Here is a 21,827-nt window from a genome sequence, read left to right as displayed (position 1 = left end):
CTACTGCTGCTACTACTACTGCTGCTGCTACTACTGCTGCTATTACTACTGCTGCTACTACTGCTGCTGCTACTACTGCTGCTACTGCTGCTGCTACTACTGCTGCTACTACTGCTGCTCCTGCTGCTGCTAATACTGCTGCTGTTGCTACTGCTACTACTGCTGCTGCTGTGACTACTACTGCTGCTACTACTGCTGCAACTATTGCCACTACTGCTGCGTGTTAAACAGTCCGAAGCACCGCGTAGCTCCTTGTAACGATTCTGGAATAGTGGGAATGTCGTGGAGGGAGTGGTGACGTGGAGCGTGATTCCTCAGAGAGATGCTGAACAACACCAGGCTGGGGATTTGGGGCGTATCGCCACGCTTTTGTGTACGGGCACTATTGTGTTTGTCCACGCACGATCGTAGGCCAGAAACACCACCCCCCTACACACACCTACAAAGATCAAAGCTCCCCCCGTGTAGCCTCAACAGACTGTAGGGGCAAGTGCTCATAATAAAGGTTTTTGGGTTAGATCGCGTTATTTATAAATGTGTCGTTACCCTCCACCACCCGACACGGCCAAAGAGTAAAAAATGTGTCACGTTTACAAAGGACAAATAGTTCGCTACTTTAGCCTTTGCAAACGTGACGCATTTTTTTTACTGTTTGGCCGTGTCGGGTGGTGGAGGGTTACGACACATTTATAAATAACGCGATCTAACCCAAAAACATTTATTATGAATAATATTGGTCGCGAAAGCCTTCTACGTGTTAAAAAGGGGCAAGTGCTGTTAGCGAGCAGCACCTATGAAGGCCGGCACGGCACACGAGGGGGTGGGTGGCCCAGCACCACGCCCGGCCGCCTTTGTCTCCCCAGTGGCGATGTTTGCACATCGCACCAGGTACTCATTTGAGGCTGAGTCGACCTAGGGGAGGCCCAGGACCGGTTCAGACAATCGTCACTGGTGTTGGCCGTGAGCGGGAGTCGAACCCGGGTCGCCAGGTTCATAGTGCAGCGTAGCGCTAACCGCTACACTACCGCTCCCCACACACACAGAGACACACACACAGAGACACACACACACGCACAGAGACACGCACACACAGAGACACACACACAGAGACACGCACACACAGTGACACGCACACACAGAGACACGCACACACACAGAGACACACACACAGAGACACACACACGCACAGAGACACGCACACCCACAGAGACACACACACAGAGACACACACGCACAGAGACACGCACACACACAGAGACACGCACACACAGAGACACACAGACACACACACAGTGACACACACACAGACACACACACAGTGACACACACACAGACACACACACGCACAGAGACACACACACAGAGACACGCACACACAAAGACACACACACAGAGACACGCACACTCAGAGACACACACACGCACAGAGACACACACACAGAGACACGCACACACAGAGATACACACAGAGACACACACACAGTGACACGCACACACAGAGACACACACACAGAGACACGCACACACAGACACGCACACACAGAGACACACACACAGTGACACGCACACACAGAGACACGCACACACAGAGACACACACAGAGACACACACACAGTGACACGCACACACAGAGACACACACACACAGACACACGCACAGAGACACGCACACACAGAGACACGCACACACAGAGACACGCACACACACAGAGACACGCACACACACACACAGAGACACGCCCACTCACACACAGAGACACACACACAGAGACACACAGTGACACGCACACACAGAGACACGCACACACAGAGACACACACAGAGACACGCACACACAGAGACACGCACACACAGAGACACACACACAGTGACACGCACACACAGAGACACGCACACACAGAGACACACACAGAGACACACACACATAGACACTCACACACAGAGACACGCACACACAGAGACACGCACACACAGAGACACACACACACAGTGACACACACACAGAGACACACACACACAACAACCGCCATTCGCCACTAAGTGACGGTGACGTCACCACGACGCTTGTGCCAGGCCATGTGCACCTTGAGGCCACGTGAAGTGTCGAACGCCCGCTGGCAGGAGGTCACGGGGCAGACCCAGGTGCCACGGGTCGACTGACTGAGATGACTGGCTGATGTACCACCTGTGCCCCCTACTGTGCCAACCTGCTGTGCTTTAGCCACCCGACGCTCCGCTCGTTGTTGTGAGCGTCGCTCCTCCGCCCTCCGTAGTTGTTGGAGGGCGACTGCCTCCAACTGCCCAGTAGCGTCCTTCACGAGCCTCCTCCTCCACAGAGGCCGATCTTGACACCGCTGGTACCAGTCATCGGCAAGTCCACTCAGCTCCACGTCCTCCTGTACCACATCGCTCCATCTCTTCTCTAGCCCGTGCCGCGCCCGTTTAGCCCCCTCGATCCGGCCGAACAAAAGCTGTTTCGGCATGCGGTGGCTGGGCATGCGGGCTACATGACCCAGCCATCGCAGCCTTGCCCGCCGGAGGAGCTCACCGATGGGACCTTGCCCAGTGACACACACACACACAGTGACACACACACACAGACACACAGTGACACACACAGTGACACACACACAGACACACACACAGACACACACACAGAGTCTCCGTCTTGTTGGCCCCGTGTGCTCCGCCCGTTACTTCATCAAGGAATTATAACAAAACGGTGAACGCGTTCGTAACCGGCCGCATGCTGCCATCGCGGCGCGAGAACAGAACACCGGAATCATCGCGGAATCTTTTACTTGAGACCACAACAGCAGCAGGAGGAGCAGCAGCAGCAGGAGCAGCAGCAGTAGGAAGAGGAATCTTTACTTTGGACCACAGCAACAGCAGCAGGAAGATGGGCAATCCGATGTTTTGTGTGAAGCTCTTTTTTTATTTTGAGTCCACGTGGGGCACGGGGTGCCGTGCCCGCCGGCCCGTGTTCGCCCGTGCCCGAGCACCCACCCGCCCGTGCCCGCCGGCCCGCGTGCCCGCCAGCCCGTCCGCCCGCGCTCCCTCGTCGGCGTTTTTATCCGGAGGAAAGCGACGCATCGCGATGAGGCGGCGGTGCCACTCTCCACTTCCACTCATGGCCCCCCGCGTGGGCGAGCGGTAGCGGCGAGCGAGGGCGTCCACGCGGCACCTCGTGCCATCGGCGTCACGCGCTGGGACGTTCTCCATGTTACCGTGACACCCGACGCCGCCTTTTCATAATCCCACGCGCTCTGCCTTCTTTTTTTCCTGTTATCTCGGCGTCTCCCTCTCTCTCCATCTCTCTGCACGTGGCGATAAAGGTTGATAGGAGCCAAGTGCCGTCAGCGAGCTCCCGTCAACCACCGCGCCCATAGACTCATACAGAGACCCATAGTGTCACATAGAGACCCACAGACTCACGCAGAGACCTGCAGACTCACACAGAGACTCATAGACTCAGACAGAGACCTACAGACCTATGAGAACCGGCTCGGCACACACTCACATACACACTCACAGACTCAGACATCAAACTCCCACACACTCACCCACACACACTCAGACACACACTCACACACTCACCCACACACTCCCACACACTCACCCACACACTCCCACACACACTCAGACACACACTCACGTACAGACACACTCACCCACACACTCCCGCACACACTCAGGCACACACTCACGTACACACTCACAGACTCAGACATCAAACTCCCACACACTCACCCACACACACTCAGACACACACTCACACACTCACCCACACACTCCCACACACTCACCCACACACTCCCACACACTCTCAGACACACACTCACGTACACACACAGACACACTCACCCACACACTCCCACACACTCACCCACACATTCCCGCACACACTCAGGCACACACTCACGTACACACACTCAGACACACTCACCCACGCACTCCCACAGACTCACCCACACTCACCCACACACACTCAGACACACACTCACGTACACATTCACCCATACGCACACACGCAGAGTGAGTCGGGGGAATCGAACCCGAGCTCCTCCTTTGCCGTGAGGCTCCGGTTGGGGGGGGCTGTCCCCCTACTGCGTCGCCAACTGTGAGCGTGATGCGAACCGTCACTTTAATCCACCCCGGGGGTCCCCGCAGGGAAATCGCGGCCACGCCGCGGGATGGAGGAGCAGGAGGAGGAGTTGGAGCGCTGTGCGTCATCGATTGCGTTCGCAGAAGTTGCTTAAGACGAACGCCCCGTGCGTGTGTGTGGTGTGTGTGGTGTGGTGCGCTGTATTGTGCTTCTTTCGCACCGTATGTAGTCAACCGTAGCCAGTCGGAGGTGGAGGGGGGAAGGACAGCAAACTGTGGGTGTCTGTGTGAGTCTGTGGGTGTCTGTGTGAGTTTATGGGTATCTGTGGGGTCTCTATGCGGCAGTCTTTGCTTATCCGTGCAAATCTGGCAGGCGCCTGATGAAGCTAGTTGTAATTAGTGGTGAAAAGTCATGCTCAGATTGTAAATGTTGCAGCTTGGCTCTGTAACACACAACCGGTGTGCTGTACTAGTAACGAATTGGCACATTCTGTAGTGTATAGTGTAGTGCATAGCGTACACTACACTATACACGACACTGCTATACACTACGCTACACACCACACGATAATTGTAAATGTTCTGGCTTGGCTCTCCAACACATCCGTGCAGTGCTGTACAAGCAACGAATCGGCACGTTCTGTTTCCTTGACAAACTCCTCACTAATTGGCTGTTTCTGGCGGCGGCGGGTTTTTAAGGACACAGTTTGGAACATTCACGCCATCTAACCTCCCAAAAAAAACCAAACCTGCATTAAGAATGAACGCTCCATTGTGTTCGCTCGGAAGGAAGCCTATCAGCATCGAGGACCAATCCCAGCGTGGGCCCTTTTGCCACCCACAAATCATCGGCTCCGATGGTGCCATCACGTGGCAGCAATCGGCGTGCTTGATTTATGCTCGATCCGTGCTTGATCCATGCTCGATCCGTGCTCGATCCGTCCTCGATTCACGTTTAATCGAGCAATTGAATCCTTGTAAATGAACGCGTCGGATCGCCGCTCGGGCGTTCCCTGCGTGGGCAAAGCCGCGGCCCCATGACTCGTGGTGAACGTGCCGACGGTGAGAATAGTTGTTTGCGGCAGTAGAGTAGCCCCCGGATACACCCCGTGGTCCCACACTCCTCTCGGCGACACACTATACACCACTATACACTATACATTACGACACTGTACACTACTATGGTACACGCTACTATTCACAACACTACTATACAATATACACCACTGTACACGACTGTACACTACACTAGTATACACTATACACTACTATACACTGCGCCATGGACTCAACACTGCAGCATAGACTCAACACTTCACCATAGACTCAACACTGCAGCGTAGACTCAACACTGCACCATAGACTCAACACTGCCCATAGACTCAACACTGCACCATAGACTCAACACTTTACCATAGACTCAACACTGCACCATAGACTCAACACTGCACCTTAGACACAAACACTGCACCATAGACTCAACACTTCACCTTAGACTCAACACTGCACCATAGACTCAGCACTGCACCATAGACTCAACACTGTACCATAGACTCAACACTGCACCATAGACTCAACACTGCACCATAGACTCAACACTGCCCACACACTCAGCACTGCACGATAGACTCAACACTGCACCATAGACTCAACACTTCACCATAAACTCAGCACTGCAGCATAGACTCAACACTGCACCACAGACTCAACACTGCCCCCTAGACTCAACACAGCCCCATCGACTCAACACTGCACCACAGACTCAGCACTGCACCATAGACTCAACACTGCACCATAGACTCAACACTGCACCATAGACTCAACACTGCACCATAGACTCAACACTGCCCACAGACTCAGCACTGAACCATAGACTCAACACTGCACCATAGACTCAACACTTCACCATAAACTCAACACTGCAGCATAGACTCAACACTGCACCATAGACTCAACACTGCACCATAGACTCAACACTGCCCATAGACTCAACACTGCACCATAGACTCAACACTGCATCATAGACTCAACACTGCACCATGAACTCAACACTGCCCATAGACTCAACACTGCCCATAGACTCAACACTGCATCATAGACTCAACACTGCACCATAAACTCAACACTGCCCATAGACTCAACACTGCACCATAGACTCAACACTGAACCATAGACTCAGCACTGCACCATAGACTCAAAACTGCACCATAGACTCAACACTGCACCATAGACTCAGCACTGCACCATAGACTCAAAACTGCACCATAGACTCAACACTGCACCATAGACTCAACACTGCACCATAGACTCAACACTGCACCATAGACTCAACACTGCACCATAGACTCAACACTGCACCATAGACTCAACACTGCACCACAGACTCAACACTGCCCACAGACTCAGCACTGCACCATAGACTCAACATTGCACCATAGACTCAGCACTGCACCATAGACTCAACACTGCACCATAGACTCAACACTGCACCATAGACTCAACACTGCACCATAGACTCAACACTGCACCGTAGACTCAACACTGCCCACAGACTCAGCACTGCACCATAGACTCAACACTGCACCATAGACTCAACACTGCACCATAGACTCAACACTGCACCATAGACTCAACACTGCACCATAGACTCAGCACTGCACCATAGACTCAACACTGCACCATAGACTCAACACTGAACCATAGACTCAACACTGCACCATAGACTCAACACTGCCCCATAGACTCAACACTGCACCATAGACTCAACACTGCACCATAGACTCAGCACTGCACCTTAGACTCAACACTGCACCATAGACTCAACACTTCACCTTAGACTCAATACTGGACCATCGACTCAGCACTGCACCATAGACTCAACACTGCACCATAGACTCAACACTGCACCATAGACTCAACACTGCACCATAGACTCAGCACTGCACCATAGACTCAACACTGTACCATAGACTCAACACTGCACCATAGACTCAACACTGCACCATAGACTCAACACTGCCCACACACTCAGCACTGCACGATAGACTCAACACTGCACCATAGACTCAACACTTCACCATAAACTCAGCACTGCAGCATAGACTCAACACTGCACCACAGACTCAACACTGCCCCCTAGACTCAACACAGCCCCATCGACTCAACACTGCACCACAGACTCAGCACTGCACCATAGACTCAACACTGCACCATAGACTCAACACTGCACCATAGACTCAACACTGCACCATAGACTCAACACTGCCCACAGACTCAGCACTGAACCATAGACTCAACACTGCACCATAGACTCAACACTTCACCATAAACTCAACACTGCAGCATAGACTCAACACTGCACCATAGACTCAACACTGCACCATAGACTCAACACTGCCCATAGACTCAACACTGCACCATAGACTCAACACTGCATCATAGACTCAACACTGCACCATGAACTCAACACTGCCCATAGACTCAACACTGCCCATAGACTCAACACTGCATCATAGACTCAACACTGCACCATAAACTCAACACTGCCCATAGACTCAACACTGCACCATAGACTCAACACTGAACCATAGACTCAGCACTGCACCATAGACTCAAAACTGCACCATAGACTCAACACTGCACCATAGACTCAGCACTGCACCATAGACTCAAAACTGCACCATAGACTCAACACTGCACCATAGACTCAACACTGCACCATAGACTCAACACTGCACCATAGACTCAACACTGCACCATAGACTCAACACTGCACCATAGACTCAACACTGCACCATAGACTCAACACTGCACCACAGACTCAACACTGCCCACAGACTCAGCACTGCACCATAGACTCAACATTGCACCATAGACTCAGCACTGCACCATAGACTCAACACTGCACCATAGACTCAACACTGCACCATAGACTCAACACTGCACCATAGACTCAACACTGCACCGTAGACTCAACACTGCCCACAGACTCAGCACTGCACCATAGACTCAACACTGCACCATAGACTCAACACTGCACCATAGACTCAACACTGCACCATAGACTCAACACTGCACCATAGACTCAGCACTGCACCATAGACTCAACACTGCACCATAGACTCAACACTGAACCATAGACTCAACACTGCACCATAGACTCAACACTGCCCCATAGACTCAACACTGCACCATAGACTCAACACTGCACCATAGACTCAGCACTGCACCTTAGACTCAACACTGCACCATAGACTCAACACTTCACCTTAGACTCAATACTGGACCATCGACTCAGCACTGCACCATAGACTCAACACTGCACCATAGACTCAACACTGCACCATAGACTCAACACTGCACCATAGACTCAACACTGCCCACAGACTCAGCACTGAACCATAGACTCAACACTGCACCATAGACTCAACACTTCACCATAAACTCAACACTGCAGCATAGACTCAACACTGCACCATAGACTCAACACTGCACCATAGACTCAACACTGCACCATAGACTCAACACTGCACCATAGACTCAACACTGAACCATAGACTCAACACTGCACCATAGACACAACACTGCCCATAGACTCAACACTGCACCATAGACTCAACACTGAACCATAGACTCAACACTGCACCATAGACTCAACACTGCACCATAGACTCAACACTGCACCATAGACTCAACACTGCACCATAGACTCAGCACTGCACCATAGACTCAACACTGCCCACAGACTCAGCACTGCACCATAGACTCAACACTGCACCATAGACGCAGCACTGCACCATAGACTCAACACTGCACCATAGACTCAACACTGCACGATAGACTCAGCACTGCACCATAGACTCAACACTGCACCATAGACGCAGCACTGCACCATAGACTCAACACTGCACCATAGACTCAACACTGCACCATAGACTCAACACTGCACCATAGACTCAGCACTGCACCATAGACTCAACACTGCACCATAGACTCAACACTGCACCATAGACTCAACACTGCACCATAGACTCAACACTGCACCATAGACTCAACACTGAACCATAGATTCAACACTGAACCATAGATTCAACACTGCACCATAGACTCAACACTGCACCATAGACTCAACACTGCACCATAGACTCAACACTGCACCATAGACTCAACACTGCACCATAGACTCAACACTGCACCGTAGACTCAACACTGCACCATAGACTCAACACTGCCCACAGACTCAGCACTGAACCATAGACTCAACACTGCACCATACACTCAACACTTCACCATAAACTCAACACTGCAGCATAGACTCAACACTGCACCATAGACTCAACACTGCACCATAGACTCAACACTGCACCATAGACTCAACACTGCACCATAGACTCAACACTGCACCATAGAATCAACACTGCTCCATAGACTCAACACTGCACCATAGACTCAACACTGCACCACAGACTCAACACTGCACCATAGACTCAACACTGCACCATAGACTCAGCACTGCACCATAGACTCAACACTTACCCACACGCTGTGTTATTAATTTCCTCTCCGCTGACCTACTTCTTGTTGCCCCCACCACGCTCTGGGGCTACCTCCCTGCCCTCTTCCTCCTCCTCGTCCTCCTCCTCCTCCTCCTCGTCGTCGTTACGTCCGTCTGCCCACACGGCCATCGCCGATTGTCCAGGTGGCGCCCGTACGGCTGAGCGGACATCGCCAGCCAGACTGTGAAGCGTCGGTGCCAGCTCGTGCGTGCTGTGCGTGTTGTGTGGTGTGTGTTGTGTGGTGTGTGTTGTGTGGTGTGTGTTGTGTGGTGTGTGTTGTGTGGTGTGTGTTGTGTGGTGTGTGTTGTGTGGTGTGTGTGTGTGTGTACGCTGTACTTCTTTCGCACCCTACGTAGCCAACCGTAGCTCATCGGAGCTGGCCGGGGAGGATGGAGAGCATACTAAACACTAAAACAACGAGCAGCAGTCCTAAAGAAGTTAGTTTGTCAATCTACGTGAGCCTTTTGGGTCGCTATGCGAGTTTGCGGGTCTCTGGTTCCATCTGTGGGTCTCTGTGTGAGTCTTTGGGTCTCTTATGTGAGTATGTTGGTGTCTGTGTGAGTCTGTGGGTCTCTGTATGAGTCTATGGGTCTCTATGCGAGTATGTGTGAGTCTGTGGGTCTCTGTATGCGTCTATGGGTCTCTATGTGAGTCTGTGGGTCTCTGTCGGTCTATGGGTCTCTCCGTGAGTCTGTGGGTCTCTTATGTGAGTATGTGAGTTTCTGTGTGATTATGTGGGTCTCTGTGTGAGTCTATGGGTCTCTATGCGAGTATGTTGGTGTCTGTGTGAGTCTGTGGGTCTCTGTATGAGTCTATAGGTCTCTATGTGAGTCGTGGGTCTCTGTCGGTCTATCGGTCTCTATGTGAGTCTGTGGGTCTCTGTCGGTCTATGGGTTTCTGTGTGAGTCTGTGGGTCTCTGTGTGAGTATCTGGGTCTGTGTGTCAGTCTATGGGTCTCTGTACGAGTCTATGGGTCTCTATGCGAGTCTGTGGGTGTCTGCGTGAGTCTCTGGGTCTCTGTATGAGTATCTGCGTCTGTGTGTCAGTCTATGGGTCTCTGTACGAGTCTATGGGTCTCTATGCGAGTCTGTGGGTGTCTGCGTGAGTCTCTGGGTCTCTGTATGAGTATCTGGGTCTGTGTGTCAGTCTATGGGTCTCTGTACGAGTCTATGGGTCTCTATGCGAGTCTGTGGGTCTCTGTGTGAGTCTGTAGGTCTCTATGTGAATCTGTGGGTCTCTGTGTGAGTCTGTGGGTCTCTATGTGCGTCTGTGGGTCTTTATGTATGTGTTGTTGAACTTCTTTCGCACCGTACCTAGCCAACCGTGCCAATCGGATGGGCGGCGGGGGGGGAAGAACAACAAACTGAACACAACAGCAACAATGACGAGCAGCACTTGTAAACAAATGAGTTTGTCAATCGAGATGATGATGATGTAAAAGTCCACCACGGCTCCCAGTTGCTAACTAATATCGGAAGGGGAGAGCGTTCCAGACGGACGCAGAAGCAGCAGCATCTGAAAGCGCCACGGTAACTGTTTTGTAAGATGGTCAGCCAAAATGTAGTGTATAGTGTAGTGTATAGTGGTGGTGTATAGTCGTGCAGTGTATAGTTTAGTGTAGTGTATAGCGTATAGCGTAGTGTATAGTGTAGTGTATAGTTTAGTGTATATTGTAGTGTGTAGTTTGGTTTATAGTGTAGTGTATAGTGTTGTACGTAGTGTAGTACTAGCGTATAGTGTAGTATATAGTTTATAGTGTAGTGTGTAGTGTGGTGTATAGTGTAGTGTATAGTGTAGTGTGGTATATCGTGTATAGTGTAGTGTATAGTGTAGTGTGGTGTATAGTGTAGTGTGGTGTAGTGTAGTGTATAGTGTAGTGCTGCTACTCACAGCACTTGCACCTACAGCCTGTTACAGGCTACACGGGGGATCTTTGTCTTTGTGTGTTTATAGCTGCTGCTACTCACAGCACTTTCACCTACAGTCTGTTAGAGGCTACACGGGGGATCTTTATCTTTGTGTGTTCATAGGTGCTGCTACCACTAACGGCACTTGCACCTACAGCCTGTTAGAGGCTACACGGGGGATCTTTGTCTTTGTGTGTTCATAGCTGCTGCTGCTGCTGCTACTCACAGCACTTGCACCTACAGCCTCTTGCAGGCTACACAAGGGCGGAGGTGGGAGGGTTGCGGGTTGTGGTGGAGTGGGCCCATCGTGAGTGGCCCAGCTTCCCCACCAACTCGCTTTCTGTACTGGGCCATTGCGGCTGATCAGATGGAGGGAGGGAAGGAGGAGGGGGGGGGGCCTTCAGCACCGAGCGAGCAAATTGCCTCCCGTTTGTCGCCAACATTTTCCGCTGATGTTTAAAACGCGAATATCCGTTGAGTGTGTGCGACATTATCGAGATTGATGGAATATCGCGACCCGTAATGTTTCGCCGCGAAATTGCCTCGATTTGCAAATGATAGGCGTGGGGTGGGGCAGAGGGGTTAGGTGTTTTATTTTCTCTCCAGCACCTCCTCCTCCTTCTCCTTCTCCTCCTCCACTCTTCCTCCCCTCCACCTCCTCCTCCACCTCCTCCTCCCCTCCTCCTCCACCTCCTCCTCCACCACCTCCCCTCCACCTCCCCTCCACCTCCTCCTCCACCTCCTCCCCTCCACCTCCTCCTCCCCTCCTCCTCCACCTCCTCCTCTCCACCTCCTCCTCTACCTCCTTCGCTCCACCTCCTCCTCCCCTCCTCCTCCACTCTTCCTCACCTCCTCCTCCACGCCACCTCCTCCCCTCCACCTCCTTCTCCACCTCCTCCTCCACCTCCTCCCCTCCACCTCCTCCTCCCCTCCTCCTCCACCTCCTCCTCTCCACCTCCTCCTCCACCTCCTCCCCTCCACCTCCTCCTCCACCTCCTTCTCCTCCACCTCCTCCTCCACCTCCTCCTCCCCTCCACCTCCTCCCCTCCACCTCCTCCACCTCCTCCCCTCCACCTCCTTCTCCTCCACTTCTTCCTCCCCTCCTCCTCCACTCTTCCTCCCCTCCACCTCCTCCTCCCCTCCACCTCCTCCTTCACCTCCTCCTCCACCTCCTCCCCTCCACCTCCTCCCCTCCACCTCCTCCACCTCCTCCCCTCCACCTCCTCCCCTCCACCTCCTCCACCTCCTCCTCCCCTCCTCCTCCACCTCCTCTCCTCCACCTCCTCCTCCCCTCCTCCTCCACTCTTCCTCCCCTCCACCTCCTCCTCTCCACCTCCTCCTCTACCTCCTCCCCTCCACCTCCTCCTCCACCTCCTCCTCCCCTCCACCTCCTCCTTCACCTCCTCCTCCACCTCCTCTTCCACCTCCTCCTCCACTCTTCCTCCCCTCCACCTCCTCCTCTCCACCTCCTCCTCTACCTCCTCCCCTCCACCTCCTCCTCCACCTCCCCTCCACTCCACCTCCTCCCCTCCTTCTCCCCTCCACCTCCTCCCCTCCTCCCCTCCTCCTCCACTCCACCTCCTCTCCTCCCCCTCCTCGTCCTCCTCGCCACCTTCTGTTTGACACCCCCAGGCGGCTGCCTGTGACCATATTGTGTTGTCTCTACACCTCGACATGCACCGTATTGTCGTGTAAGGGACCCCCCCTGCCACCACTGAGTTCGCTGCTACGTAGAGGTTTTTATTTCAGCTCACACCAAGTGGCGGCTCGTCATCATCATCATCGTCACCACCGTCATCGTGATCACCACGTGGAAATGTGTGGCGTTAGCCAAATACTCTGAACCCATAGAGACCCGTAGAGCCTCATAGATACCCGTAGAGATGCATGGAGACCCATAGATATGCATAGAGACCCGTAGAGACACATAGCGACTCTCAGAGACACATCGAGATGAATAGAGACCCATTTAGATACACAGAGACCCATAGACTCACACGGAGACCCATAGACTCAGGCAGTGAGCCATAGACTCACACAGAGACCCGTAGACTCGCACAGTGACCCATAGACTCACACAGAGACACAGAGACTCACACAGAGACCCATAGACTCACACGGAGACCCATAGACTCACACGGAGACCCATAGACTCACACAGTGACCCATAGACTCACACAGTGGCCCATAGACTCACGTAGAGACCCATAGACTCACACAGAGACCCATAGACTCACACAGAGACCCATAGACTCACACAGTGACCCGTAGACTCACACAGTGACCAATAGACTCAAACAGTGCCCATTAGACTCACACGGAGACCCATAGACTCACACAGTGACCCATAGACTCACACAGTGGCCCATAGACTCACGTAGAGCCCCATAGACTCACACGGAGACCCATAGACTCACACAGTGACCACAGACTCACACAGAGACCCAAAGACTCACCTAGTAGTCCACACACTCACACAAGGACCCACAGACTCACCTAGTAGCCCACACACTCACACAAGGACCCACAGACTCACCTAGTAGTCCACACACTCACACAAGGACCCACAGACTCACCTAGTAGTCCACACACTCACACAAGGACCCACAGACTCACCTAGTATTCCACACACTCACACAAGGACCCACAGACTCACCTAGTAGTCCACACACTCACACAAGGACCCACAGACTCACCTAGTAGCCCACACACTCACACAAGGACCCACAGACTCACCTAGTAGTCCACACACTCACACAAGGACCCACAGACTCACCTAGTAGCCCACACACTCACACAAGGACCCACAGACTCACCTAGTAGTCCACACACTCACACCAGGACCCACAGACTCACCTAGTAGTCCACACACTCACACAAGGACCCACAGACTCAACGCAGATTGAACACTAATTTCTTTCGAATTGATGCTTGCCTTTAGTTTGCTGTCCTTCCCCTGCACCTCCTCATTCTCACCCCCCCCCCCCACCTCCTCCGCCCTCCGCCCCCCGTCCCCCCCGCGCCCACCATCAGAATCGGAGGAAATCCGCAAGATCCGTTTGGCCATCGACGCGGGGATGGCTCAGAACGCTGCCCAGCTGCAGGCCTACCTCAAGACGTGGGTGGCCTACCGCGAGATCTGGGAGATCAACAAGGACGCCTTCATCCGCCGCTACCAGCGCCAGAACCCGCCCGTGTCCTCCTTCGACGGGGACATCGGGAGGTAACGGAGCGGGCGGCCTGAGATGGCGGACGTGGAATGCCTCGGCCTGGTGCGCAGGAGGTCGTGGGTTCGATCCCGACCCTTACACCGCCTTCTGTATATTTGGAGTTTGCGTGTCTCTCTCATCATCACCACGGAGGCTCGGAGATGTTAACTACCTCGCCTGGTGTACAGGAGGGTCGTGGGTTCGATCCCGACCCTGACGCCCGCTGTATGGGGTGCGGTGGTGTAGCGGTTAGCGCTACGCTGCACTACGAGCTTGGCAACCCGGGTTCGATTCCGGCTCACGGCCAACACCAGGGACGATTTTTGTGGACCGGTTCCGGGGACCTCTCCTAGGTCGAGTCAGCCTCAAATGAGTGCCTGGTGCCAGATTCCCCCTCGCAAAAAGAGCCTTTCAATCTCAAGGGATTTTTTTTTTACTTGGATGAATAAAGGTGAAAGAAGACAAATTAAAAACATGGGGGAGACAAAGGCGGCCGGGCGTGGCGTTGGCCACCCACCCCCCCTCGTGTGCCACGGTGCCGGCGTTCATAGGTGCTAGCAAACAGCACTTGCCCCTACAGCCTGTTGCAGGCTACACGGGGGATCTTTGTCTTTGTAAGATTGCGGTGAGCGTTCGTGGTCGTAGCGGTTAGTGCTACGCTGCCCTACGAACCCCTGACGATGACACCGAGTTCGATTCCAGCTCACGGCCACCAACACCGGTGACGATTATCTGAACCAGTCCTGGTGCCTCCAATCGGTTTACTCAACCCCAAATGAGTCCCTGGTGCGGTCTGTGGAGTCAACGCCGCCGCTGGGGTGAGTGAGTGAGCGAGTGGAGTTTGTGTGATCTCCCCCTGTTCTACAGAGTGAGTGAGTGGAGTGTGTGTGATCTCCCCCTGTTCTACAGAGTGAGTGAGTGGAGTTTGTATGATCTCCCCCTGTTCTTTAGAATGCGTGAGTGGAGTTTGTGTGATCTCCCCCTGTTATACAGAGTGAGTTAGTGGAGTTTGTATGATCTCCCCCTGTTCTACAGAGTGAGTGAGTGAGTGGAGTTTTTATGATCTCCCCCTGTTCTACAGAGTGAGTGAGTGGAGTTTGTATGATCTCCCCCTGTTCTTTAGAATGCGTGAGTGGAGTTTGTATGATCTCCCCCTGTTCTACAGAGGGAGTGAGTGGAGTTTTTATGATCTCCCCCTGTTCTACAGAGTGAGTGAGTGGAGTTTGTATGATCTCCCCCTGTTCTACAGAGTGTGAAGTGAGTGGAGTTTGTGTAATCCCACCCTGTTCTACAGAGTGAGTGGAGTTTGTATGATCTCCCCCTGTTCTTTAGAATGCGTGAGTGGAGTTTGTATGATCTCCCCCTGTTCTACAGAGTGTCAGTGAGTGGAGTTTGTATAATCTCCCCCTGTTCCACAGAGTGAGTGAGTGGAGTTTGTATGATCTCCCCCTGTTCTACATAGTGAGTGAGTGGAGTTTGTATGATCTCCCCCTGTTCTACAGAGTGTGAGTGAGTGGAGTTTGTATGATCTCCCCCTGTTCTACAGAGTGTGAGTGAGTGGAGTTTGTGTAATCCCACCCTGTTCTACAGAGTGAGTGAGTGGAGTTTGTATGATCTCCCCCTGTTCTTCAGAGTGAGTGAGTGGAGTTTGTGTAATCCCACCCTGTTCTACAGAGTGAGTGAGTGGAGTTTGTGTAATCCCACCCTGTTCTACAGAGTGAGTGAGTGGAGTTTGTATGATCTCCCCCTGTTCTACAGAGTGAGTGAGTGGAGTTTGTATGATCTCCCCCTGTTCTACAGAGTGTGAAGTGAGTGGAGTTTGTGTAATCCCACCCTGTTCTACAGAGTGAGTGAGTGGAGTTTGTACGATCTCCCCCTGTTCTACAGAGTGTGAGTGAGTGGAGTTTGTATGATCTCCCCCTGTTCTACAGAGTGTGAGTGAGTGGAGTTTGTGTAATCCCACCCTGTTCTACAGAGTGAGTGAGTGGAGTTTGTGTAATCCCACCCTGTTCTACAGAGTGAGTGAGTGGAGTTTGTATGATCTCCCCCTGTTCTACAGAGTGAGTGAGTGGAGTTTGTATGATCTCCCCCTGTTCTACAGAGTGTGAAGTGAGTGGAGTTTGTGTAATCCCACCCTGTTCTACAGAGTGAGTGAGTGAGTGGAGTTTGTGTAATCCCACCCTGTTCTACAGAGTGAGTGAGTGGAGTTTGTATGATCTCCCCCTGTTCTACAGAGTGAGTGAGTGGAGTTTGTATGATCTCCCCCTGTTCTACAGAGTGTGAAGTGAGTGGAGTTTGTGTAATCCCACCCTGTTCTACAGAGTGAGTGAGTGGAGTTTGTATGATCTCCCCCTGTTCTACAGAGTGTGAAGTGAGTGGAGTTTGTATGATCTCCCCCTGTTCTACAGAGTGTGAAGTGAGTGGAGTTTGTGTAATCCCACCCTGTTCTACAGAGTGAGTGAGTGGAGTTTGTATGATCTCCCCCTGTTCTACAGAGTGTGAAGTGAGTGGAGTTTGTATGATCTCCCCCTGTTCTACAGAGTGTGAAGTGAGTGGAGTTTGTGTAATCCCACCCTGTTCTACAGAGTGAGTGAGTGGAGTTTGTATGATCTCCCCCTGTTCTACAGAGTGTGAAGTGAGTGGAGTTTGTATGATCTCCCCCTGTTCTACAGAGTGTGAAGTGAGTGGAGTTTGTGTAATCCCACCCTGTTCTACAGAGTGAGTGAGTGGAGTTTGTACGATCTCCCCCTGTTCCACACAGTGAGCTTGACCGTGACATCCGCCTCGCGCCTCGCGCCTCGGCGTGCGTGCGTGCGTGCCCACCCCACCCCACCCCGCACACCGCCAGGTACGCGGAGGTCGCCAACAACGTGCAGAAGGAGGAGACGGTGCTGAGCGTGCAGTTCGTGCTCCTCGACTGCTCCCCGCTGAAGCTTTCGCTGCTCCGGCACTGCAGCGAGTGGCAGGCGAAACTCACGTCCCTGCTCGCGGACATGGCCGGCGGGCAGCTGCGCGACCTCCACGCCTACCTGAGCGACAACGGAGAGAGGTGACACGAGAGAGAGAGGGAGAGAGGGAGAGAGGGAGGGCGGCGTCAGCGGAGCGTCGCCCAGCGACGTGCGACACGCCGAGGGTGGTGCTGGGTGGCCGGCAAAAAACCTCGCCCGGCCGCGTTCGTCTGCCCCCCCCCCCCCCCCCCCGTGGCGACGTTTGGCACGGGCGCCAGTACCGGAGGCCCGGTGACCAGTTGTGATCATTATCGTCACCAGAGGAGATCATTCAAACGCCACTCAGTCACTCTGTAGAACAGGGGGAGATCATACAAACTCCACTCACTCTGTAGAACAGGGGGAGATCATACAAACTCCACTCACTCACTCTGTAGAACAGGGGGAGATCATACAAACTCCACTCACTCTGTAGAACAGGGGGAGATCACACAAACTCCACTCACTCACTCTGTGGAACAGGGGGGGATCATACAAACTCCACTCACTCTGTAGAACAGGGGGAGATCATACTCACTCTGTAGAACAGGGTGGGATTACACAAACTCCACTCATTCACTCTGTAGAACAGGGGGAGATCATACAAACTCCACTCATTCACTCTGTAGAACAGGGGGAGATCATACAAACTCCACTCACTCACTCTGTAGAACAGGGGGAGATCACACAAACTCCACTCACTCACTCTGTAGAACAGGGGGAGATCACACAAACTTAACTCACTCACTCTGTATAACAGGGGGAGATCATACAAAAACCACTCACTCACTCTGTAGAACAGGGGGAGATCATACAAACTCCACTCACTCACTCACTCTGTAGAACAGGGGGAGATCATACAAACTCCACTCACTCACTCTGTAGAACAGGGGGAGATCATACAAACTCCACTCACTCACTCTGTAGAACAGGGGGAGATCATACAAACTCCACTCACTCACTCTGTATAACAGGGGGAGATCATACAAACTCCACTCACTCACTCTGTAGAACAGGGGGAGATCACACAAACTCCACTCACTCACTCTGTAGAACAGGGGGAGATCATACAAACTCCACTCACTCACTCTGTAGAACAGGGGCAGATCGCACAAACTCCACTCACTCACTCTGTAGAACAGGGGGAGATCATACAAACTCCACTCACTCTGTAGAACAGGGGGAGATCATACAAACTCCACTCACTCACTCTGTATAACAGGGGGAGATCACACAAACTCCACTCATTCACTCTGTAGAAGAGGGGGAGATCATACAAACTCCACTCACTCACTCTGTAGAACAGGGGGAGATCACACAAACTTAACTCACTCACTCTGTAGAACAGGGGGAGATCACACAAACTTCACTCACTCTGTAGAACAGGGGGAGATCATACAAACTTCACTCACTCTGTGGAACAGGGGGAGATCATACAAACTCCACTCACTCTGTGGAACAGGGGGAGATCACACAAACTCCACTCATTCACTTTGTAGAACAGGGGAAGATCATACAAACTCCACTCACTCACACTCTGTAGAACAGGGGGAGATCACACAAACTCCACTCACTCTGTGGAACAGGGGGAGATCATACAAACTCCACTCACTCTGTGGAACAGGGGGAGATCATACAAACTCCACTCACTCTGTGGAACAGGGGGAGATCATACAAACTTCACTCACTCACTCACTCTGTAGAACAGGGTGAGATCATGGTGGTATCGCTGTGGCTGAGTGGTGGTGGTATCACTACGGCTGAGTGGTGGTGGTATCGCTACGGCTGAGTGGTGGTATCACTACGGATGAGTGGTGGTGGTATCGCTACGGATGAGTGGTGGTGGTATCGCTACGGCTGAGTGGTGGTGCTATCGCTACGGATGAGTGGTGGTGCTATCGCTACGGCTGAGTGGTGGTGCTATCGCTACGGCTGAGTGGTGGTGGTGGTACCGCTAATGCGCGGTCATGTTTCCTGGCCGCGGCATCGGCGGCGGTAAACAAAAAATGAAAATCGCACGGCGTGAAACGAAAACCCACACGCACAGAGAGAGGCGGAGAGCGTGAATGCGAGCGAGGGCGAGAGCGAGCGAGCGAGCGAGCGAAATAAGAATAATAAATACGTTTGCCTTGTCATAATTCCACGTGAATGCCGGATCCCCTGCGGGGCAGAGACAGACGGAGAGAGAGCGAGAGGTCACAGTTGCGGAGTAAAAACCAAAACCAAAACCGGTGAAATAAAAATGAATCATTATCTGGGGAGCGTCGCCGTCAGCGGCGGCGGTGCCGTCGACGGCGCCTGTGTCCAGGTCCACGCGGAGTCGCTTATTATTTTATTGTGGCCAGCGGACGAGGGGGGAGGCTTTTTGTCGTCAGCCGACAACACCGCGGATTGCCCCCCCGGGAAGAGATCACGGCTCTTCACTGCCGAGCTCCGACGTCAATCACCGTGGGGGGTGGGGTGGGGTGGGGTGGGGTGCCGCGCAGTGGGGTTATTTTCCAGGGCGGCCGTCGGGTAGATATCTCGCTCTCGCTCTCACTCGCTCTCTCTCTCATCCTCTCTCGTTCTCATCCTCTCTCGCTCACCCTGTCTAGCTCTCACTCACTCGCTCTTTCTCTCTCTCTCTCCCTCTCTCGCTCACCCTCTCTAGCTCTCTCTCACTCACTCGCTCTCGCTCTCTCTCTCTCTCACCATACCTCGCTCTTTCTCTCTCTCTCATCCTCTCTCGCTCACCCTCTCTAGCTCTCTCTCACTCACTCGCTCTTGCTCTTTCTCTCTCGCTCTGTCTCTCTCTCACTCACCCTCTCTAGCTCTCTCTCACTCACTCGCTCTTTATCTCTCTCCCTCACCCTCTCTCGTTCTCATCCTCTCTCGCTCTCTCTTACTCGCTCTCGCTCTTTCTCTCTCACCCTCTCTCTCTCGCTCTCTCGCTCTCACTCTGTCGCTCTCTCTCACCATACCTCGCTCTCGCTCTCTCTCTCTCTCTCACCCTCTCTCGCTCACCCTCTCTCGCTCACCCTCTCTACCTCTCTCTCACTCACTCGCTCTAGCTCTCACCCTCTCTCTCTCCCTCTCGCTCTCTCTCGCTCTCTCTCTCACCATATCTCGCTCTCGCTCTCTCACTCTCTCTCTCATCCTCTCTCACTCTCTCTCTCTCACCCTCTCTCGCTCTCTCTCTCGCTCTGTCTCTCTCTCACCCTCTCTCGTTCTCATCCTCTCTCGCTCTCTCACTCACTCACTCGCTCTCGCTTTTTCTCTCTCTCTCACCCTCTCTCTCGCTCTCTCGCTCTCATTCTCTCATTCTCTCTCTCTCTCACCATACCTCGCTCTCTCACTCTCTCTCTCTCACCCTCTCTCGCTCACCCTCTATAGCTCTCTCTCACCTACTCGCTCTTTCTCTCTCTCTCTCCCTCTCTCGTTCTCATCCTCTCTCGCTCACCCTCTCTAGCTCTCTCTCACTCACTCTCGCTCTTTCTCTCTCTCTCTCTCACCCTCTCTTTTTTAATTTTTTACGATCAGATGAAACAAGAAGATGCTCGGTGTAGTCGACACTTTGCTCCGTTCATCATTTATTTTTTTGTTTTTTTAATGCTTTGCTTTATGTAACCCCTCTTTTAAATGAAAGACCCAACAAAATATATATCTCTCCTTTTTCTGCTCTCCTTACCCCTTCCCTCTCTCTCTACCCCCCTCTCTGCCCCCCCTCTCTCTCTCTCTACCCCCCTCTCTTCCTACTCCATTTTGCTCTCTCTCGCTCGCTCTCTTTATTCTTTATAACTACGACAAGTGCTGCATCTGCACGCAGCCCTTCCCACAGTCAAACGGCCTCCGACGGGGTAGCTCAGATCTGCACGCACAGAGCTCTCTACCGTCATCTGCCACCGAGCACACGGCCCTCCTCCAGCGCCCACTGCTCCTTGAAGGCCGGCACGGCGTGGGTCAGCCACGCACGGCGGAACTCCGGCCCACCACACCCTGGCTCCGACCAGAGCGCGGAAGATGCCCAGGCTGCTGGCCGGACGTTTCCCCTCCAGGGCCACCTTCCTCGCCCTGTATATGGCGAGGC

At 53.0% G+C, this 21,827-nt stretch overlaps 1 protein-coding gene across 1 annotated transcript in view; it reads left to right on the top strand.

Moving 5' to 3' along the window:
• Positions 1-21,827, top strand: part of LOC142906581 (dynein axonemal heavy chain 2-like) — a 331,951-nt gene that overhangs the window by 305,996 nt on the left and 4,128 nt on the right. The window contains exons 8-9 of the mRNA XM_076054727.1: positions 14,599-14,788; positions 17,623-17,823. Coding sequence (XP_075910842.1) covers positions 14,599-14,788; positions 17,623-17,823 — 391 coding nt within the window. The remainder of the gene's footprint in view (positions 1-14,598; positions 14,789-17,622; positions 17,824-21,827) is intronic.

The sequence above is a fragment of the Petromyzon marinus genome, chromosome 67 (assembly GCF_048934315.1).
Source record: "Petromyzon marinus isolate PM22_M1 ecotype Great Lakes invasive population chromosome 67, UKy_Petmar_22M1.pri1.0, whole genome shotgun sequence".
Taxonomy (NCBI): Eukaryota; Metazoa; Chordata; class Hyperoartia; order Petromyzontiformes; family Petromyzontidae; genus Petromyzon; species Petromyzon marinus.
Note: the sequence above shows the minus strand (reverse complement) of the source record. Positions and strands in the feature narration are given on the sequence as shown.